Source organism: Simochromis diagramma, unplaced genomic scaffold (assembly GCF_900408965.1).
Source record: "Simochromis diagramma unplaced genomic scaffold, fSimDia1.1 OVJJ01000361.1, whole genome shotgun sequence".
In the NCBI taxonomy this organism is placed as follows: domain Eukaryota; kingdom Metazoa; phylum Chordata; class Actinopteri; order Cichliformes; family Cichlidae; genus Simochromis; species Simochromis diagramma.
The window spans coordinates 6938743-6963003 of record NW_024386860.1 but is presented as its reverse complement, the minus strand read 5'-3'; the positions used below and the strand labels follow the sequence as shown (position 1 = coordinate 6963003).

Genomic DNA, 24261 nt, shown 5'->3' with positions numbered 1-24261 from the left:
GTGGGAGACAGCCATAAACTGCACTTTAGAAGCCTATAATGGGCTACTGCAGCGCTGGCAAAACTTATATCACATTATGCCTCTTCCAATTCAGACACAAATAGGATCATTATTTTTGATAACTATACAGCAAGTGCTGGATAATTTCATTACACAACTTGCCACTGCATAATGCTGTACTTCAGTTAAATCATCATGAATCTCGCCGTATCCCTATTATTATTGTATTTAATTACAGCACAAAACAAATCAATAACGTAATGTCCTACAAATTATTGGAACATTAGACTTGATCTACACACATTACTCTGCTTCGCTGTGGCATTCGCTAACATCAGTGTGTGTCTGTGTGTGTGTGTGTGACAGAAAGAAACAGCGGTTTCAAAATCTCGACAGCGACTGCTGCTGAGCGGGTCTTTATGTTTCTCAGCTCAAGCTACTTCCTAATGTTGGCTGAGGTGCCAATTTACAGCAGGACCTATAAAATCTGTCCCATCTGATGAGACGGGGGCAATGCCCTCTTGTCATCCACCTAATGAAATGATCGACGCTCACAAGAGTGAATGCTCAAACGTTTTATTATAAAGAAAGCAGAGAACACTTCATAGGCAACCACGTCGTCCCCTAATAAACAGGGGCAGTAAATGCACACAATCAGTTCTATTAGTCTGAAAAGCTAATTTAGCGTGTGAGTGTTCCGCTCAATGTTTCCTCTATGTCATAAATTCACTTGTCTGCTCAAGAAAACTTATTACACAGGTGGGGAGTTTTGCTTAAACTCTCTTGGAAATCTGCCAGACAATAAACGTACAGGGTATTGGCTTCATCTGTCAAAATATTTAGATCACCAGCAGTCTATATTAGCGATTAATCATTCAGTGTTTTTCCCATGTCCTTGTTGTCCACGATTTCCTAAGCTACCTTCAAACAGTCTCCTCCATAATGAACTCAATGGTATGCTGTGGTGACTGGCTCGTCTCCACCATGGTGATTTCACTGCCGTCCATTGTGATGGTGGGAACAGTGATGGCCTGAGTTCCCAGTACAGAGGAGGGCAGAATGACAACCTGCGACGCTCCCTCTAAACTGCTGAGTTGATCGGATGGGATCATTACGGTCTCGGTAGCCCCTTCAGCTCCCTGCAGCACGTAAATGGTCTGCACAGAGCCAGATTCGACCTCTTCCATGGTGGCCAAAGATGACAGTGCTTTGGCTCCCTCCAGCACCTTCTGGACCTGAGCAGCTTCAGCTGCATTAACCACCTGCTCCGCTGTTTCCGGAGGCAGGTCCCCGTGAAGTCGGATGTGTTTATCCAGGTTGGAACGAGACCGAAAGGCAGCGGGACAGTGAGGGCAAGGGTAAGGCTTCTCGCCGCTGTGGGTGCGGGCGTGCTCGGTGAGACGAGCGGCGACGCTGAAACTCTTGCCGCAAATCCAGCAGCAGAAAGGCCGCACGCCGCTGTGGATGCGCTCGTGATCCTGCAGATGGGGCAGCTGGCGGAAGCGCTTACCACATGTGGCGCACTGGTGGAAGAACAGAGAAGAGGGGAAAAGGTGAGAGAGGGGCGAGAAAGTTAAGTTCACAACTCTGGCAGCACACAAACTCAACTGCAATTAATTCCTAAAACCTCTCTTTACATTTTTCTGCAGATGCAGCACTCCTGGCTGAGACACAGAAAGAGCAGAAAGAAAATGGGATAGGGAAGACAGAGGGGGAAGGACAAATACAGAGCAATAAAAAGATATCATCATCATCAGTCCCACACAAGCAATTAATTGTTTGGTCAATAAGACATCCACACACCAGATGAAAAAAGAAATGAAGGAAATACGTCTTCAAATATCGTGTTTTACCTGACAAAAGCTGAAAAACCAGCAAATAAGAAGCAGAAGCCAGAGAACATTTGTCATTTTCAGCTTCGTCACAGGCTAATGATGAACATTCTGTCGCTGAAATAATCGATTTGACTAAACCCTGCAGCTCTGCGTGTAAGGGGAGTGTAATAAATTACACAGAGTTACACAACAGAAAAAATATTAGCAGTGATCTAAGAGCTTGACTTTTCTAAATAATCATTTTAGTAATCAACAGTTCAACGGCATCATTCCTGCAACACCAACATTTGTTCTGTTCACTCCCAAATGAGCGCAGACAATGAAATAAAAGTAGACAGATGATTAAACCTGAAGCACTACAGAGGAGTAACAGTATTGAGCTTTGCTTTGATTCCCACTGGGGACACTCAGATTGAAATTGCAATCCCTATTGACAGATCTGCAGTTTCAGTATCTCTGTGAAATACACTCTAATATAATTACTTTTCCTGTGAAGTTTGCTCTTTATAAACTGAGCAAACACATATGTTCCTCCAGGAACACAAGGTATATTTGATATAAATTAAAATGTATCCCCGTAACTGCCTCTGTGTTTGAGAACCGGTGCTCCTTGAACCGCAGTCCTTAGCCTGCCTGATAGATCATGGCTCAAAGCGAAGCCACAAATATTAAATCAATTTCTAAAGCTGAGATGGGCTTGGGTGGGTCTATAGTTGATGTCCTGCCTCGTCACCAGAGCAGCAGAGAGAGAGGGAGAGAATCCCAGAATAGTAACAGGCACAGAGGGGAGCTGACAGGCCCTAACTCAGCCCTGCCATTAATCACAGGTACACAGAGAGGGAGAAAACACCCGCAGGACACACTCTGTACAAATGGCCATGGTCCGGAACCAGAGAGATGGCCGCAGCTATGAGCGGGTGTGACCGTGGATGGGGATGAGGCAGCTCTCAGTTTCATTTTGAAATACAGGTGTTTAAAAGATTTCAAGACCTTGTATAAAGAGAGAGAAATAGGATTCTTAAGACTGAAAGAAACTACCTTTACACAAGTACACGCCACCGTGCTTCTTACCTCAAAGGGCCTCTCATCAGTGTGTGTCCTCATATGAACGTTGAAGGTGGAATTATAGGCAAATTCCTTGTGGCAAATCTGACAACGGAAGCGGGGTCGGTTTTTGGACTTGCTGAGCGTTCCTTGAAAATGCGCCAGCACATGCTCCTCCAGGGCACTGTTAGAGATAAATCGGCGGCGGCATGGCCTCACTGGGCATTTGAGAGGTGTCTGGCCTGTGTGGGATAAACGATGAAGGTCGAGGCCCTCTTGGGTCATGCAACGGTGTCCACAAAGGTCACACTCAATCTGAGGGAGGAATAAAGAAAAGGAAGGGAAAGGAGACGAGAGGGAGACAAACCAGAATGAAATGACAGAAACGGTGTCGTCATTATCTAAATTTTTGTCTACTTATTTAAAGTACGATGTCACAATCCAACTCCAAATGTGGACCGTGAGACACATCGCCACTCCCTCACTAACCCCGTCAGCTATTCGATTGGAAAAAACAAATCACACTCTGGCTCACATCCTCTCTTTAAAAAATTTCTTTATGTCTCCAACCTGTCCAGTGCAGCGTCCTCGGCCCTGGCCCCTCCCACGACCGGTATTCTTCTCCTCTTCGGTAGTAGGACAACGCTGGAGATGGATTTCCAGCACTGATTGGTTGATAAACTGGGATGAGCAGTGAGGGCATGTCGCTGGCTGCTTGTCTGTAATGGAACAGTGTCGGATTTTAGACAGATGGTCATAATTTCTCGTCATACTACACGCTAATGGCCGTGCTGAAATCTGATGGCTGGTTTGAGCTTGCCGACTGCCTGATGTTGGGCCAGCAATCGCGCAGTGACAGGTGGTACATACAGAATTGGCAACAGTGGCCAAACAATCCGCCGCAGCCAGAGTCAACAAATAATGTGGCCTCTGTTTACCGTTTATGATTCAAATTGGCAAATCGGTGCCAAAAGATGCAAAACACGAGTTGTTGCAAAGAGTCCAAAAACAACCCGTCATTTAGCTCACCTATTAAAAAATGACCAGCGGCCCTTTTTATAATGATTCACAAAGACAACAAAAGCGACTAACATTTATTGAGCTCAGCTGTGACAAGCTGCTGCTCTTTGCATCACCAGGATGACATCAAGGTGGATCTCATTAAATATATCGAGTACTGGCCAGATGTAACCGATCCCCATTAAACAGAGTTACTTTATCAATGTCATTTTGAAGAACAGTTTATTAACTTTTAGTGCATTCATCAAGTCAGTGGGTCACTGACTGTTTAATGTTATGCTACTACAAGATAAAAATGATCCTGAAGCCTTTAAAGCCAAGTATAGAAACGTTACACGTCAGGGGAATGGTTGATATCAGTATATAGGGCTGCACGATTAATCGTTAGAAAATCGCGATCTCGATTCATACTTATGTGCGATCTCATTTCTAAATGACAACGATTTAAAAAAAAAAAAAAAAAAAGAAAAAAAAAAAAAAAGACGACGACGATTGTACCGCATTTTGATCCGGGACGTAATCTGCATGAAAACAAGCGCTCACTTTTCCTGCTCAACAAATGACAAGGGCGGAGCCTTATACCACGTGATACAGAGGCTGTGCCGTGTGATGCTAAAATTAGCAGGGAAAAAACAACGGAGAGCACATCAGGGATGACGAGAAAGTGACAGGAGAAAATCCGTCCCGGTCAACCACCCAAACATCAATAACGGGAACCTTAGACAGCGCTTCCCTATACACGTCGAACTCCCGCAGGCACAAAGAAATTACGGAGGCTATTATTTATCACCTGACCAAAGATATGGCTCCCATCAACACTGTGCAAAACGAGGGATTTAGGAAAATGATCAACACCCTAGACAAACGCTACACAGTGCCGTCCCGCAACTATTTTTCTATTGTTGCACTACCTGCTCTATACACGCAGTGTCGAGCAACGGTGGAGACGGAATTTCAAGCAGTACAACATTTTGCAGCAACGACAAAACGTGAGACATTTGTTGTTTTTATGTTTATTTATTGTTTTTATGTTCAGTCTCAACCGTTACAAAGTTGATGTGCAGTTAATAAGTGCAATAAATATTTATACTGGAAAAGAAAATCGTGAGAGAATCGTGATCTCAATTCTAAGCCAAAAAAAAATCGTGATTCTCATTTTATGCAAAATCGTGCAGCCCTATCAGTATAGTAATCAGACTTGTAGAAAAGCTACGTAAGGTATCACAATCATGCCTGTGAATAGAAATTCAAAAAATTATCAGAGTGCATTTCAACATTTTTTACATTTACATCACCCTATATTAAAAATTATTTGCTTTTGGAGTGTTACATAAGCAATTTGATTAGTTTATCTTGGGCTCTGAGAACTTTTCATTAGGGATATTTCCAGCGACTAATGCACTAGCTGATTGAGTGAGAGAAGAAATGTAAATGAAATTAATTGTCTAGTCAAGTCTATTAAAACACACTCAGATAACAGTCAAAAGGGAGCAATCTAATGGATGAGGTCAAATGCTGCCTGCACAAATACTGCATGTATTCAAGAGCTATTTGAAACCTTTAATCCCATTATTTGATAACCAAATAGTATTTTAAATGATGCCCAAATGTGTGCCAATTTGTGGCACATATTCACACTTGCTGCACACAGAGTCACGTCACATTAATTTCCCAAGTGTGGCTGACATTAGCACCGCCACCAGCCTTTTTTATTCAGGTGTGCAGAATGTGGTTGAGTTGTCATATGCCAGATTGCTTTTCATTTTGAAACAGCCAACATAAAACTGCAAAAGGTACAGAAGAACTGTACTCGTCGCTTATTTACAACTTCCCATCACACAATGGGGTGTTGCCATCTCCCAGAGCTGCAGCTCCAGCTAGCTGCATAACACCTAAGATGAAAATGATAAAAAAAAATTCATATGTTTAACCAACTAGTATTGCTGTTGCCGACTAGTGACTGGAACAACATTTACAGATCTAGTCAACTGGTCGCACAGTCAAACATACTTTTAATGAGCATTTCATATAAAAGCTGTTATTATTTATTGGTTAATCAGTTATTTATTTCCGTGATTAACTCGTTACCTATTTGAGCTATACAACATTATAAAACTGCAAAATTGTGTCAATTAGATCATTCATCATCTAACTGATTCATCACAACCAAAGTAAACCAAACTTCCTCGCTCCCTGGGTAGCTTTCAAAAATCTGGTTGGGAAACTGCTGACACTGATGGTTCATCATTAAGTCCATAGGACGTCATGCCAATAACTTGCAATTTGCTAACCATCTGTACAGTCTGTCCCAGTGGGGGAGATCCACTCTGCTCCCTATCGAAAACGTCTAATTAAACCTTTAACAAGGGCAATCTCAGCCTATGGCCCTGGATGGATCAATAGATCAATCTCTCCAAACATTTTTCTCAGAGGAGCCCTGTACCTCTGACCTCTGCCGCACGCTGATTTATCAAGCGTAACTAATGAGGTTGGTGTGCCAACACCCCCTGATTAAGATGAAGTGTCAACATGTTGACCCAATTCATTTGCCTCCACCTTGCTCCTCCACTCCACATGGCACGCTAATCAATAGAAAGTCATTGACCTAATGCACTGAAGAACGCATATACCATAGGCATATTTTTGTAAATTAACAACAAGCAAATGGTTAGAGCCATTTTTGGCTGAATCTGCATCATTCTACAATCATTCACTGGATCAGAAAATCATCTCTAGTTTTTCTATTACAACAAGATATGTAAACAGCTGGGTTCTCGGCATCTCCACCACAATTTAAAACCCCTTCAATGATAAATAGTAAAACTTTGGAAATAAAGTAAGGATATGGGACACTGTGTTCACCTTATGGTGCCCTGCCACTTTTTTTTTTTTTTTTTTTTTTTATCTCCAGTTCAGACAGAAGTGTATGCATTTATCCAGTTTGTTGCTAGCTAACGTAGATGTCAACAATAAACATTCACATCCAACAGCAACCAGTGACATGCAAAAATCACACACATATCCTCAATCACTTTGTAATATCTGTAGTGTAGGAGGCTCCGTGACACCAAGAGGGACATCATGTCCCTGAGTATCCTGACCAAAGCAACCTATCACACTTTTAAGACAGATGACCTCTGATGAAATATGCAAAGACCTGTTTGCAGTAGCATACCCATAGTCATCCTCTCGATCTTCACCATGCCCAACTGCATGTTGGGAAAACCAAGTGTTGTACTTTGTTCGTCTTCTTCTTATAGACATAGCATTTCTTTCCCCTTTAGTCAGTATGATAGTGAACTGAAGTCTGACCACAAGCACTCAAGTGCAGGTGAGTCTCGCCAAAAAGGACAAAGGAACAGTCTCGTCCAAATGAGCAGTGAACCGAACAAAAGTGTGTAACGTTGACCTGAAGCACAAATATCACCCACATATATCATCTCAAATGCAGCCCATAATGTTGCCATGGTAGTAGTCTGCTGGTACCAGCTGCTCAAGACGCTGACGACACGCGCATGATGTGTCAGAGGATGAACAGAGCAAACTGTCCAGAATATCATTGCGTCATTATGAGCAACTATCATCGAGTCATTATGAGCAACTAGCATGTTCAGCTTGGCATGTTCCAAACTGACAAATTTTTGCTTCAAAGTCATGCTCAACAGTTTCTTATCAATATGCCCTATGACGAGTACTTTTGATGCAATATCTTTTGACGTGTTATTGATGAGCCGCCCGTGAGCAGAAACGAGAGGGGTTTAAATTATGTCACAACTAAACCCAGAAAAATTTGTAAACTGTAAACATGCCAACCAGACTTAAAACATTTGTAATAGTACAATAAATGGTGTGAGATGGCTTTTGTTTTCCTAATATTAGGGGATTGTAAAAGAAATTACTTATTTAAAATGACCCATTTCTCAAATTGTTATAAAATAATCACATGAAAATGATTAATTCTATTTATTTACACACATTGGCAAACATTAACTCATGGTCAGAGTAAGAATAAAGATATACAATTAGTTAAATCATACCAGAAGGTGGCAGTGCTGTGTCCCTTTCCTTTAACTAAAGATGCCAAGCGGGTTTGGCTCTACCCACTTATTGGAAATATTTTGTCAGAATCTCATATAAAGGGATTTCATTGATTTTATTTTAATATAATGTTAGTTTTAAAGCTATGCATTGGTAGAGGACATTTCAGCGTCTCATTCTGCTTCTTTGTGAATGACATCTTCTCTTAGGTTACACAGAACAGCACAGGTTCTCAGTATTTTCTCCCTGTCGGGAGTATGATTGACTGGCAGCGCCTCGGAAAGTATTTTCAGGTGTTTCCGAGATGAATGCTATCAAGCTACAAGGTGCAATGACAACTACACAGTTAACTGTGTTCTGACCGTAGTAATGACTATAATATTCTCCTCTGGAGTAGAGCCTTTCAGGGCTTCTGCAGACTGATTTCCGACAGGTCAATTATCCTTTTTTTGACAGGACAGTAATCTTTGAAACACTGGGTCAGTTTCAACTATTGTGTCCTTAGTAAACAATGGGACATAGCACCTTCTCCCTAACATTTGCTATGCTACTATTCTGTTTTCACCTATTCAAAAAAATACAATATATACATATTAAATTCCTGGAGCAAGTTGAGCTTGAGCTATAGGGTCATAAAAAGCTGCTGAACATGATAAAACTATACGAAGGCTAAAGACTGAGCCAACAAGTGAAAGCTGGATAGAGGTCACACAGTAATAAGATGATACAAAGTGTCCTGTGTGGTGGACCTCAGGGGCATTAAGCAGTAAAGTGTGACCACTATCATCATCTTGTGCATCTTTAAATTTGGGTTCCAAATCTCCAAAATAGACATTTGATTATCGTTCTTACACAATGCTCAAAATGTGTACAGAAGCATATCATTTGCCAAATTGGCATAAAAGCTGTGTATTAGCATTACTACCAATATCGATATCTGGTGTGTCTAAAAGATGCTGATAGTAATTATATAAAGCAAAAGCTTTGACTATCACTACAATTTATTCTGTTCAAGGAGGCATTTATCTTAAGACCCAGGAGAAGCCCTTCTGGCATTAGCTTGCTAGCTATTAGTAAATAACTAAACAATAATAAAACAGACTCACTTGTTCTCCTCTCCAGAAAAATCCATGATTTATTACAGCTATCTTGTAGTCCAGAAAGTTTTCAGGTAAAACGTGTTGTAATGAATAAACGAATGGCAGTTTTGTTTTTCATTAGCTTCTTCATTTCTCATTGAATCAATGCTTGCTGATTTAAAAAAAAAACAAAACAAACAAAAAACTTTTTCTCTTCCTCTTTGATGGAAGTAAGATTAACACATGACGCAGTGCAAGAACTCGGGCAAAGAATAAGGTCAGAATAATGGACACCAAAATCAATATCAAAGAAAATCGGGCTACTGCTTGCTAACTATAAAAATATAAAATACAAGTCCAAGTCTTGAACTCTTACCCTGATGTATGAGGGAGTGCAGGTCCAGGTCTTTCCTACGTTTGAAGGCCTCTCCACATTCGCCGCAAGGGAAGGGGTGGCTGGTGTGCAACAATCTGTTCAAACACAGAAGTATTAACAGATTTTTTTAATGCTACATTCAAATAGAGCCAAAAACATTTAAATCATAGGCCAAGGACATAAACATATATAAAATTAAACAATTATAGCTCCCAATATAAATACTTAAGCAGTCCTAATTCAGAGACACATAAAAGTGTGTAATTAAAGTCATGTTTTGGTCTTAATCTGCCACCTCGTATGTACTTAGCTGTACGTCAGGTCAAATGAGGGGTACCGGCGTAGTGTACAAACAACCGGAGATAAAAGAACAGCAGTAAACTGGGAGGCGTCAGGGTTAGACATGAAAGACTATATTTATCCTCTGCATAACGTTACACTGAGTATAGCCTTAGGGGAGGAGAGAACTGCTAGGATGTATTCACCTACTCCTGCATCAGGCCTGTTTTTACAAGGAGAAAACAAAAAAAACCCACTTCTTTGCTGTGCGTGCAGCTTCTCGTAATCAGAACAAGCAGGGATGATGTTTCAGTTTCCACAACTTTGCTAAATATTACATACAAACAAATATCTGTATTAATCCACCACATGACTAATTAAAAGTAAAATTGGAAGCTAGAGGTTATGTGCAAAGACCATCCAAGGCCAGAGTCTTTCTGTTCCCTGTTAAATGACAATAGAATTCAATATTTCAGGGATAGTTGACCTCGAGCCAGAGAGAAGGATTAAAATCCCCGTCAGGGTCGCCCCCTCCAAGACAGATGTTCTTTGATGAGCAGGGGTCACGTCACACGTAAAGTATCAGGGTTTAAATTAGATGTACACTGACACCTAATTTAAACCCTGTTGATTCATCAATATTTCAATCAGCAGAAAATGAGCTCAATGTTGAATCATTTTACATGAAAATGAGACACATTTGTATGCTGCAGATTCCGTAAACATCTAAGACGTCCGTACTCTTCTCTCTACCACTTTGGAAATACTCTTATTTGCTTTCTTGCTGGAAGCTTCAGGAGAAGTTTGATACCTTCATCTTCTCTAAAAGGAAACCAAATATCTTTTTATGTGTAAAGGTTTATTTCTGAACTTGGGAATATAAAAAAATGTAATTCATTTAAAAAAAAAAAAAAAAAAAACTAACCCACAATCTTAACTCAAGGTCTTAGTATTATGTGTCCTCATAAAGAGTGTGCGTTGCAGTATAAAGCTCAGGATAAAGGTAGTAAAGAACCTTGAGTTAACACCGTTTCAAAATGAGATCGTTCAGGTTTTAAAGAGTTTTTCACAGAAACCAGTGAACTCGAGGATGTCATCAAGACAATGAGATGAGCCTTTTCTGCCCCTCCACATTTTCCACATTTTCCTGTTCACCAAAATAATAATTTAATTTATTAATCTCCTACAATTATGTTGATTTATTCCTCCTAGATAATGTAACAGTAACCATTTCAGTGTTTTACGTAACATCAAGATAATTAAAAGACTTAAAATGATTACATTTTGGTGAAGTCTTTGGGTTTAAATGAGGAAGAAATAGTGACAATAGTACTTAGCACACTAATAATAATGAATAATAATGGATTGGATTTATATAGCGCTTTTCAAGGCACCCAAAGCGCACTAGATCATGTCAAGTCAATATTATATGAATTTTATTATATACACATATATATATATATACACACACACACACACACAGTCTGTAGTGTACATCCTATCCCCCTTGTTCAGCCAGGTAGGACATGACCAGGCTCTTTCTCCTGTTCTGTGCAGTTATCGTTCTCATCTTAATTTACTGGGCCTGCGTCTGTCAATCATATGTGGCTCAAGGGCACACAGACATCTCAGTGTGTTTGCTACACAGCTTAAAGGTCTTGCTCAGTGGTCGGACACGGCTCAGCTGCTACAGCTCCCGGCAAGAGGGAGGGAGGTTTATCTAAATCCTGTCCTGCCTTCTGTTTGCAAATGTAATTCTAATGTAGTTATGCGGTAAACAGATTTTGAATTTGATTGAATATTGACACGTTCTAGTTATTTCCACCAACACCAGCAAAATACAAGGTGCCAAAAGTAAAAAAAAATAACGTCAGAAAAAAAAAGTGTTATTACTTGTGATGGTTGAGCTGATCCTCGGTGTTGAAGCGTGAAGGACAGTTAGGACAAGGGAAGAGATGAGCAGCTCCTTCGTTGTCCAAACTGCACACCTGCATTGACAGACACAACAATCAATATCGACAAAAAGGGTTTCACCAGCAAGATACTCACACAGTGACTTAAACTTAAATTTAGCTTTTTATTACAGAACACATTATCTACCATTTCACCTACTATCAAAATCACTTCCAATATCAATAATATTCAACAATATTTACGAATATTAAGATATTTTACAAGATTTTGAAATAAAATGCTCAATCAGAGAGCTATTTTGATTAATATTAAATGGCGGAGCTGGTACCGGTTTGCGGCCACGCTTGCGGCGAGGTAGTGTCGATGTGTGAATGCGTTGGTGTCTCTTCAGGGTGGCTGCCTGGGAGAAGTTTTTGCCACAGACATCACAGCTGAAGGGCTTGTTGCCCGTGTGGCTCATGCTGTGGCGCAGCAGGCTCTGCGAGTTGGTGAAGGACTTTGTGCAGACCTTCACAAAAACAATAACCAGAATTAGTGTCAACAGTTTTAAACACTATTTGCAAGCAAATGAAGCCGTGTTGAAGTACGGAAACCTCTGAGCAAGTCACATATCCCAATTTTTTAAATGAAAAGAGGTAAGAGAATTACAATTCTTGAAATGTTTCAGAAATTTACCAAACACACACACTTGTTTCCCTGTCGTCTCATCAGTTTTATATTGTAGAAGCCGTCTTCTTTTTACTTGAACCTGTAACTTGCTCAGCGATGCCCAAACTTTTGTGGACATTTTCATATCTACATTTGCTCAGATTCTACTTTTGTACTTTAAACAGACGTCATTATGCAAACACACCAAGGAATCTGTCAAACATAATGAGGCTGGAGATGTCAGCCTTCACTTCACAGCATTACATCATCTCATCAAAGTCTTCTGCACAACAAAAATGTAAGTCATTCCCGAGACTCGAGACAGAGACACCCTGATTGAATGTTTGATTGGCACCTTGCAGGTGAAAAGTTTTTCTCCGGTGTGGCTGTAGACGTGCGTGCGGAGGAAGACGCGTCTCGTGAAGGTTTTGCCACAGTACGGGCACACGTGCGGGAGTGGTGTTCGAGCCCAGTCCTGTAGCAGCTTGGCAGGCGGAGGGTGATTGGTGTTGTCCGAGTCTGCACCAGTGTTGGCCTCTAATTCTTCTTTAATATCTGAACTCTTGTTTCCTGAGTAAAGAACAAAAATTATTGTTAAAAAATAACAACTACTGCCTTGTAGTTGTGTTTTAAAGTAATGAATTTCACTTACCTTTGAGTGCATTAGCACTCAGGATCCTGAAGGAAGGCCTGCTTCTCTTAGGAAGGGGGGAACCTGATTCACCAGCCGAACCAGGTGAGGAAAGCAGTCGCTTTGTGCTCTGTGGACTATCCTGAGGTTTGGTGGTGGCTGTTTCACCACCAGCTTCTGCCCCATCAGCCACCTCTGTCACTGGCATGAAGCGGTGCTGCCGCCAATGATACAGGTACTGGGTGGTGTTCATGAAGCTCATATCACAGTGGGCACACGTGTGTAGCGGCTCATTAAGGTTGTGCTTCTGCTTACGATGTGTAACCAGCCCTCCCTCGTCGCTAAAGCTCTGAAGGCAAAGGGTGCACACGAACAGCTCGGGCTGTGTGAAAGTGGCGTCAACACTGGTGGAGGTAGAAGGTGCACCGTGGTCCTGCTGATCTGCGCCATTGCTCTGAGTAAAAACCTCTGAAGTCAATTCGGTAACCTCTACCGCCTTTTCCTCGCCCTTCTGTCGGTGCTGTTTTCGGTGGTAGAGGAAGAGAGTGGTATTTAGAAAGCTTTCCCCACACACGGAGCAGCGGTGCAGAGCTTCCTCAAAGCCGTGCTGGGTCTTGCGGTGAGCCACTAGTTCTGACACCAGGCCGAAGCACGAGCCGCAGTCCACACACAAGAGCACAGGTTCAGGCTTTGGCTTTTTGTTTGCCCCTCTTCTCTTAGGTGACGACTCATCTGGATTTGAGACTGAAACTACCTCGGAAATAGGAGGATCAGAGCTCTGAGATGAATTGGTCTCTGTACCTTCCTGTTGCTCCAGCTCATGCAAAGCTTTTTCAACTGCATCTGAATTGATATTTTTGTTAGTTTCATGCTGTGAGAAAGAGGATTCAGCGACTGAATATAAAGGTATGGTTGCACTCTGGACTGAGGAAGTCTCTGGCATAGTTTCTGAATCTGGTTTTGACTTGTTCTCAGACATGTCAGACTGCTGACATGCCCCTTCTTTACGGTGCTGCTGCCAAAGTACAAGGCTTTTGAAAAGTTCATCACAATCCCCACACTGGTAGAGGATCCTGGGCTGATCTGACGATGTGCTGACTTCATCCTCAGGGGGAGCACTTTCAACAGCCTGCACAGACGGCTCTTCTGCTTGAACTTCAATCTGTGGGAGTGCATCTGTCTTTGATATATTTATTATATGTTGCTGCAAAGACAAGAAAGGAAAAAGAATAAAGACACTTTTTAAAATCTTTGTTTATACAAATAAAACGACTTGTTGCAATAACAAGTCAACACGCTTTGGGTTTTTTCCTTTTTTCCAGTTTTATTCTTTCTAAAGGATGAAAGATGAGAATTCAGTGTTGGGGTACTCGGGTCAATTAAAGCAGTGTGTGCTTAGAGCCAAGGTTCCCCTGAGAGCTCCAGACAACCAAGATAAGGCCTCAGCCTGGCTGATAACAATCAAAAGGCCCATCAGGGTTGCAAGGGTCACGCCACAGGGTCTTACCTTCGTGCCCTCCACCCATTTGGATGATAAAAACAGAGCATCAAGGTCGGGGTTAAAGGCATCTGGAGCTGTCAATCACAGCTGTTCAACATGTCTCACATGTAATGATTTGTATTTTCTTTGTTGTGGTATTCTGGAGTGTGAGAACTGAAGACCACCCTCAGATGTGGTCTAGCTGCTTCACAACACACACACACCCACGCAGCCATCACCCACAACATTGAACCCACTGGTAGGCAAAGTGAGTAACATCGATCATCTCGTTAAAATCAATGACCTGCTGGGAAACCTTGGCTTCTGGCATTCGTGTGGATCAGTGCTTTCAAATGTGGCCAAAAATAACGCTTAATTTTTCATTCAAAATTCCCACTGTTGTGACTTTGACTCACACAGTATGCAGTACTATGGATGGATAGTGCTCCGCTAACCACACAGCAACGCTGGGTTTAACAACTTTTGTTGTAGAAATCAAGCTTCAAATGCTGGGTGGCTCAGAAAACAAAGAAGGCACTGACAGTGCTAATTTGTTTTAAAATTATGAATTTTTACAACCAAATATCTGGTTTTAATTAAACTTCAATAATCAAATTAAGAGTAACTGTTCATAGCCCTCACATGGATGGTACTGTGACACATGTGAGGTACCTAAACACAGTCCAGGTCTAAGGAGCTAGAAAAGAAAGCAACTGGACTTTTCAAAATTTCCTGAAGATGTTTAGCCTCTCATCCAATGGCTCCTTTAGTTCCAATCATGGAGCGTGCCAGCTATTTAAACCCTAGTGGGCAGGAGGAGGGGGGGTGTAAGTCCCTTAAGAGGGTTGTTTTAGTCCAGGAAATGTTTCTGTACCTCCCAGATAGCAGAAACATCTCTCCAGCAAAGAGTTCAAGGCACTGACCCAGCCTCCAAACTCCCCAAATCTCAATCCTACAAACCGCGACCAGGAAGCCCTGCATCCATACCCAAGTTAGGAATGTAGTTTTGATAGTGTGCATAAACATTATATAACATATAATACATTTGTTATAATAAATAAAAAGCAAAATACACATGCTGCCATTAACTGCCTTTTGACTCACGTTTTAAAACTAATTTCACTGACTTTTTATTTTAAATGATAGCATCGTTTTGTGTTTGTGCTCTTTAAACAAACATCTTTACAATAATGCCTGCTTGTATTTACTCTACAAATCCACAGTGCTGTAAAGCTCAAGCAGTTTGCACAACTTGTATTTTTTTTCCTACTACAGAAAAAATATTAATTGAATGTGTCATAAACAAAAGCAGTAAAACGCTAAATAACATCTGATGTTAAAGGTGAGCAATATGTTTATTTGAGTTATGGGGATTTATTTTAATTTATCGGGGTTTTTTTGCTCTGACTGATGCATTTCTCATGCTCTTCTTCCCGCTGGCGACTCAGGATGCAATCTGTCTGTCATGAGCGCCGCCGCTTTATGGACGTATGGTGAAGACTGTAAGGATGGAAGACCAGGCACAAGCTTTGACAGCCGTGCCCTACTGCTAAACGAGGGGCAGTGACTGCTTTTAACCCTGCGGGCTTTCTGAAGCTGTCACAGGAATGGCAAATAAAAGAAAATAATAAAAAAGAAAAGTGGCAGCTACTTCACAAGACTCAGCTCAACATGTCAAAGTTAAAAGGAATAACTCTTTTCATTATGCAACTTTCAAACCCTGCAATTCAGACCACATTTTCAGAAGACTAATGCTTTCCCAAAGAGTATTTACCAACCTGAAAGCACACCGTAAGAAATAGTGAATACAGTGCATTATGTAAATATCTGCACCCCTCTAAAAGCCAAGTCAAAGAATAAAAACAACAGCAGTATTAACATACAAGAGGAAACAATACAGAAGGAAAACGCTAAGGGGAAAAAAAATGGCATAGATGGCAAAGCTCACCCACAGAAGCAAAAGGGTACGGTGGTCAGAAAGAAAACAGTCTGTTCATTATCACTGCAGCATGAGGACCACTCTGGTGATTCAGCCAGCCTCATTGGATAACCTGTAAATGTAGCATCATGGATCTCAATCTGGTCTGCCACTTTCAGCACGTCCTCCTCTTCTTCCACTTTCCTCTGCTCTGGTTTATCCAATTAAATCTCAAAAATAAACCAATTCTGGCACATTTTTCTTTTAATCCTGCAGCTACTGCATCACATAACCCAGACCTTCCCAAAGTGTGGGGGCCGCAGAGCCATGGCGGGGGGGGGGTATGAAAAGGGGGAAAGAAAACCAAAATGCTTGGACACTGCTAGCACGGGGCGCCCACAGAAACGCAAAGCAGGAGATGAAGCATCACTGAATATGTTTCCAAACCAACTTCATTCTAAGCCAAAGACTAGAAAATATGGTGAAGCATATCTTCCCTTTGGCTTCACCTGCACAAGTGCCAAGGTAGGTCTCCCCTGCAGAATTGGTTTTCCCTGTGAGCAGCGCTGGGCTCTTCAAATCAGGGACAAACAGTATCCCACGTTCTTGATTTTTCGTTCACAAACACTTGTAATGACTAACTACTCCTGGCATTCTGGAGATGTTAGCTCTTTATACAGTAAAGTTACAGCGGGATGCAAATAATATCAGGCTGATCCTGCCACAATTTGTCCCCCGGTTCAAATCACGGACAAACAGTATCCCACAGTTGTTTATGTTTTTAAACCCATTTTGAATAGAGAGGCATTTTTTGAAAAATGTATTGATAGTGACGAACTCTGTATTCCTCGTCCACACGTAAACGCAAAAAAGGAGTTTTAAAAAAAATCTCTGTTTTCGGTGATTCGAAACGCTGTTTACGTGTGGACGAAACAGCTGCGTTTTCAAAAATACCCGTGTAGGTGCGGACGTAGCGTAAAAGAGTTAGTAGTTTATTTTATTACTACCGGTCATCTATTGCAGATTACTTGTATTTGCTTAATTGTTTACTAAATGTTTGAGGTGTGAAAGAAACCGCAATGGAGCAAAATTTGGGTGTGTGTGGTTGGAGGATGTGTTTGTGCGTGTGCGTGCGGGGGGCGCGAACATTTTTCTTGTAAAACAAAGGGGGGCCTAGCAAAAAAACTTTGGGAACCACTGACATAACCTAATATATGTCTTTAAAAAAAGAAAGAAAATCTTGTACACACCAACAATGAGAACAGGGCTTAGCCTACAAGTCTGATAAGTACAGACTGTGAGAGCTTATTCAAACTATAAAGCATGTTTTGTTGTTCATTCTGACATAAAAAGCTTGAATTAATAGTTTAACAGTCTATTCTTAATCTACTTTTAACGCACAACCACACGTCTCCCTGAGTAGTGACTCATTACTCAGACGAACAGCATGCAAATGTGTTCTTTTCTCATTACTGGACAGGAAGCAGTTGAACTGTTTAATAATCTTCTTACCTTAACACACAACTATTGTGAGTACATAACAGTAAAGGTTAGGGGTCTAGTCCTAATTCAGTCAAAATACAACCAGAGCCAAAATGGGGAGAATTTTCTCTTCTCCAAAGTAAATATGTAATAGAAAACCATCATGAACTGAGATTCTCTTCATTTTAATGTCCATTATGGGCAAACAAGAAAAAATGACAACGCAAATGCATTGTTAACTTATATTACAGTTAATTTTCTGTCACCAACCCAAAAAGACTTACTGGTTACTCTGTGATTAAAGGTATGATGTCAGGGTGCACATAAATCAGAGACTAATATGCAGCAGCACCTTGAAATATGTCAGTAAATAATCACAAACAACACCATCTTAAGTGCTCGCACCAAGGTCACTATTACTTTGATAAGTAGCAGTGCATTGTGAATTTATGACTAAAGTTAAACGTGTCACTTCAAAGTCACTCTCCAGATATGATTCAGAGGCTTTTATGTGATCACACAGATGGTTATTTCAGGCCACGCTGTCATAATTTAAGGTTTTTAAATCGCCTTTTTGTCCAGCTAAAAATCACAGTCACATGACAAAAACGGCAGAGTGGCAACTGTGTCAGCGCTCACCTGTGTCTGCAGCACCGGGACGGTGACGGCGTTGGTTCCAGATGTGTCTGGCGGTTCATCGCCGGCAGTGCATGTCAACTGGTGCTTGAGGACCTCTTCCAGGGTGTTAAACTCCTGGTAGCAGGGGAAGCACATGTAGACGGACGAATTCTCCATGGCTGTAGGGGGATTAGAAATTAAAAAACATTTCATGAGAAGTGCAGCAATGCAAGCTGATGTAGATAAAAGTGCAACAGTTCTCAAAACGAATGCATGCTTTGAATAAGTAACATCACTACGTGAATCTTATACAGATCTGTAAGTGCTTTACATTTGGAGTTTGGTTGTGAACATTGCCCTCTTCTGATGAAAAGAAGTGTCTGCATATTTAATCAACACAGCAGCTTGGACACAATTGCCAGTATGCAAACTGTGGGATTGCCAAGATGACTCACCATGCACTGAGCCGAGCTAATTGTTATTTTGACCATGCAGGTTGCTGCTCAGGTGGAGACCTTGCCAACTCTTTCTCTCTGTCTCTGTGCCATTTCACGGCCTGAGCTTGTGTTCAGCTCCAACATCAATTAGATATGTTCTGTAATTGGACCCACTGGTGGTGCAGACTAGCTCACACTCCTGTCGAATGTAATAACCAAAACACTATGTCTGTAAGCCTTCCTACTCACAAGATAGCATTTAGACCTCCACAAGCAATGCTCCTCTTTGAAAAAAAAAAGAAACCTTTCAAAATGAAAGAAACCCAGTGAGAGGCACACGTGTTTATCTCTGAAACACATCAATTCAACAACGCACTTTCTGGTTTATCATTTTAATTGGCAGACAACGAGGAAATATAAAGGTTAATACAGGCGATATAATTAGATTTTGTTTTGATGAGACATCTCATGAATAAGCATAGGGACTTAAGAGCAGTAATAAATTGGTACTGGTACCAGACTCACCAGTGCCAAAGTATTGATATAGGTCAGGGTGCTGATAATTATGCAATGTTAATTCATCCTAAAGGTAATCATAATGAAACCACGCGTGTCAAGCAAATACATGAAGTTACTATCCATTTACAGTAAGTGATCTCTGATCACGGCCTGCAGGGCCAACTGTTCAAAAGCGTTGGCACTCTTTACTACATTTAATGAAAATGCAGCTACATACAATACACTGGATGTGAAAGTTTGCTCTGAGTGAGAAGTAACCTTAGAAAACACTAACAAACCAGAGTACTCTTTAAAGAAACTGTGACTGCTTTAGCAAACAACCTGCTGTAGACATCTTCGGTGCGCCCTCTCCGCAACTATCCTGATAGGACGTACTCAACTAAAATTGATTCTTTCATTTTAAAGATAAACCTGTGGTTATTAACACAGATAACTCTGGCACTAAATTTTTCTAATTTATGACAAACAGCCTGTAGACCTTGTCAGAGGATTGTGGTCAGACACTAAAAAGAAGTTTCTTTTCAATAGCTGGATAATGGAAAATGCGATGTGGACAAAAGCTGTGTGTGAGGACTGTTTCCAAATTTACTGTGAAAAGACTATAATTCTGCATCAGCACATGAGGGAACTGTGTGTTAAACCATAGCTGCTTTTCTGCAGTGGACATCAAGGAGGAAGCATCACAATGAATACGACCATCTATGACATCTCTTACTGTAAGCGCACTAATCAAGCGGCCAATTTCAAGTCACACTGATGTCAAATTTATGTTCATGGCAGGTGAAATCCCAACAAAATGCCTTGTGCAGATGAGTTATTAAAATCATACCTTAGAGAACAACTAAATTATTTCTCTTAGAACATAAATACAGTGTGGGGTTAAGCATTAAGAATGTGATGCAGGAAATTGTGTCTAGTCAGAAGGGGGGGGGGGGGGGGGGGGGGGGTTGCATTATAAGACAAGGCTGCGACTGATGGTATTTCACAAGTCCACATGAAGGCACATTGCAAAATGCCCAGGGACTAAGGGAGTTGACTTTACTCTTGACATTTCCACTTTATTCTCAAAATGAACACTAAAAAAAATCCTTTACTATATTTTTTCTTCTATCATACACCGAGTGGACCCCTAGTTTTTATTAAATGTTCCCAAGGAGTGGACACACACACACACACACACACACACACACACACACACACACACACACACAGTAAATGGTACACCCAGAGTTGTGCCAAAAACCCACTGTTGGTATTTATATATGGTCGTAAATAACTTAACCTGTCAAACAAATCCACATATATCTCATGAATGATACCAAGTCAAGTTTGAGCCAGAAAGAAAATTCCTGTCCTGCGATGTAAGCTGCAATCACTTTTTCTCTAAGTGCCTTTAACAATAGTGGCTTTGTTTATCCAGATAAATACTCTCAGTGACATTAAAATGTCTTTTTCACGAGAGATCTGGCCAAGAGGGCAGCAGAAATTCCAATATAACATTTTTATAAAGATATTTTAAGTGGTCATAAAGGACCAGATTGATTACAGTGTAGAACACAAGTACGTACAATAATGCAAAGTCAAAAAAAATACTTGCAAAACAAGCCATTTCTTTATATTACATACAACTTCTTTCCTAAATCCTGTTGATTACAGCCTATTTACCAGTCTAAATAAAGACATTAGACATTAAAAAACATAGAGAAAGAAACACACACTATTGGCACACAATATTTAGTATTTACAGCATGGTGATGTATGTGAGATAAGCCATAAAAAGTGTGTCTTACTGCTCTGATTTTGGGTTTTTGAGCAACAATAGTTTTATTTAACAGTGTAATGAGCTTTCACAGGTATTCCAAAATCCAACTAGTATCTTTAATGGATATCTGAATTGGTCTCTCTATGCCTCACTGTGAGGTTGTAGAACCACATGGATTTCTCCCAGCCAATCAATAAAGATAAGGCTACGTGACAGATAGCGGTATCATTGCATGAGAGCAATCAGCAGTGCCCCGGAGCAGTTCAAACTTCAGTGTTCTTCTAGAAATCATGTTTTTTGGCCCCTACCTACTTCCTCACCTGTGGTCATAACTTCCAAACCAAGTGCTGTATTTTGATGAATCCCATTATACATTATCTAGTTCAACAGTTGTTCTAAATGTTAAGACAGGTGTGTAATTTGTGTGTAGCATTTAAGAAATTTGTGAAATGTATGGCATAAAAATGGTGGGAAGTCCATTTTTAGACTTACAGTAGTTGTGTCTAGCGAAACACTATTTCTAAAAAATACAAAGTAGCAACATCATTGTCAATGGACCTTACAAAAGTTTATATCACACTATCCAGTAATACAGTGAGAGATTTAACACATTACAGACATTTTTAAGCTATAAATGGTAAAATGTTTTGTTTGTTTTAGGATCTTATAGTTGTGCAATATGACCAAAACCTCACGATATAAAAAAGATTTCTCATCCCGACAACGATATAAAATCGCAGAAATTTTACATTTTCTGTAAATTCTATGAATCTCGAGCAACTGAACTTGTGTGAAGTGTTCTCAGCTGGGTGCCGTGTACGTGGAGTCGAGTGTTTTGACTGATGTGTGAAGCTATACATTTTTAGACATAAGTTGTAACAGCTGCCTTTTTCTTTGTACTTATTACATGGTGTGCTGCATAAAAAAAGCCTATTCTAACATTTTAGTCTAAGGTTTATTTTGAGCACCTGACAGCTTTTTTGCTCCTAATCCATAAACCTTCTGCATACTCTTCTTGCATGGGTGGTTGAAGAGGTCTGTCATGTTTGAGTCTGTGGTGCGGACTGGTTTGCGGCATAACTTGTATAGTACAGACTTTTCATAACCATGTGGAAAATAAACAAGTGGACGGCGGAGCCACACAATGGTCTTACCGCCATTGTTACTAACAAAAAAAGTCGCTTGTCCGTCTGTAGTGTGGTTATTGTAAATATAAGAGCAAGACAGAACTTTAAGAAATTAATGTAGCTACTACAGTGATCAGCAAAAGAATGAAAAAAATACTGCCGGAAACAGTCTATTTTACGATACCAAGAAACAAGCGATGTAACATGAAACGATAGATGTTTTCATATCATCATCCGATATGTATGGTCATATCGGACAGCCCTACTTATAGCAGTTTTTAAATCATACTTAAATTGCATATATTTGTTTTTCTTATTTCAGGTATTACTACTGGTAAAACCGACTTATTTCATTATTATTATTATTAATAATAATAATAATATTTGTTTTCATTTAATTCTCTATAAAAAAAAATAAAAGTGGTACCACCAGTATTTATCTTTCTATTTTTCCCCACTCTTTGTTATACATGAGTATTTTTTTTTCAGTAGATCTACAATTGACAATTTCTTTTTCCTTCAAAGTGGCCTCAATTTTCACTCAGATCTACTACTTTCCTTCACAGAAATCCACTTTGATCTTTTATGTAAGAACGCTGATCAAGTAACATTCCACAGAATAATACAGCCTGTATTTCAGTGTGTACACATGATCCCAAAATGAACTTAAGTCTTTGAAGTACAATGTTCAGCATCTTACTAAAGATTACTGCCACCTTACAGTACCATCACAAAGTACCATGAAGCAGTTGGACAGGATTGTGCTTTGTGTTATATGTTTAAAATAAAAAAAAAATGCCAAAATGCCAGTATCAGTCAAAAAAAACAAACCCTAGGTAAACAGTTCTTTGAGCTTTTTTCATATTTTATATATATATATATATATATATATATATATATATATATATATATACACACACACACACACACACACACACACACACTTAAAGAAATGTTTACCCCAAACAGTGAGAAACCATATAGAGTAACTTAACTGGCCTTGACTTACAACATGAAAATGAAAATTTTACACAAGTTTAAAAACAAAGTCAAGCAATAAGCTTCATATATAAATGGATGGATAAATCTCGTTTTATGCCATTTGTTGATATCATGGCATACCAGTAACGCCCCACACTGTGTCTGTTTGGGTCTTTCCTACCTGCAGAAACTGTAACGTCTTACTGACTACACCTCAGTCAAGCAATAAGGGAGAAAGAGAAATGTGATATACAGTTGCCAATTTACCTGCAAGCACCTATCATTATTTCCCTCCCTACAGTGTGCTAATATTGCGCCACGGTTGTGTTATTTCAAATGCTAGCCGTTAGTTCAGAGCGGTTACTGCAGAGACAATGTGACTCGGATGAGGGGTGATCTAAAAAATAAAAGTCACTCATGTTTCACGCATTCAAAAACGTCCCGTTTGCTTCGTTGTTGGAGGTCTGATATGAAACAGCTGGGAGGAAAGCTAATCAGCGAGCTAACGAAGGCTAACCGTTAGCAGCCCAAGAGCTTTATCTCGGACCACCAGATTGCTGCTAACATGCAGCGATGGCCATCTTCCTAAAGCTGCTAACATGTCCGCGGCGTGGCAGCCAGCTATCCTGCTAGCTCGGAAGCTAATAAAACACCCTGCGTTTTACTCCTTGGCAGCGGGCGTCAACGACGCATTTGCTAGCGACTAAACCCTTTTACCACTTGGACCACTGGTGCTTACTTTCTGATATCAAGGAGAAGAAGAAGAAAAGACCGAAGAAGAAGGGCGGGATATGCTTCTTCGGTGGTATAATGGCGGCGACAGACTAAAAGTTAATATTAGCTGTCTCCCCCCGTTGAAATCCTCCATACATAAATCTCAGTTTGCGATATGAGACCATAAGAGCAGTATTTTTGTAAAAAATAAGCCAAATATATTCAATAACACTTACCTAACTCGGACATTGCTTGTCGAGGAAATAGGACAACTTCAGTTTTTTCCGTATGTTAGAAGGTTCGTGCTGATTGGCTCGATCGGTCACTTAATGCGCCAATAGCGTTCGAGGACACATAGC

General features: G+C 40.4%; 1 protein-coding gene across 3 annotated transcripts; it reads right to left on the bottom strand.

The window, feature by feature from the left end:
• Positions 1-560: 560 nt before the first annotated feature.
• On the bottom strand, positions 561-24261 carry znf574 (zinc finger protein 574). Of its 3 annotated transcripts, none has more exons than XM_040030196.1 (10): positions 24139-24261; positions 18384-18541; positions 12886-14068; positions 12589-12803; positions 11914-12093; positions 11565-11659; positions 9393-9487; positions 3450-3598; positions 2907-3194; positions 561-1523 (listed from the first exon to the last, which is right to left on the bottom strand). In XM_040030196.1, exons 1-10 carry the CDS (start codon positions 24149-24151, stop codon positions 924-926), a joined length of 2976 nt encoding a protein of 991 aa, XP_039886130.1. In that variant the 5' UTR covers positions 24152-24261; the 3' UTR covers positions 561-923. The 3 variants fall into 3 exon arrangements, with proteins under 3 accessions (XP_039886130.1, XP_039886132.1, XP_039886131.1); XM_040030198.1 differs by lacking the exon at positions 24139-24261 and adding an exon at positions 23928-24107; XM_040030197.1 differs by lacking the exon at positions 24139-24261 and adding an exon at positions 23456-23919.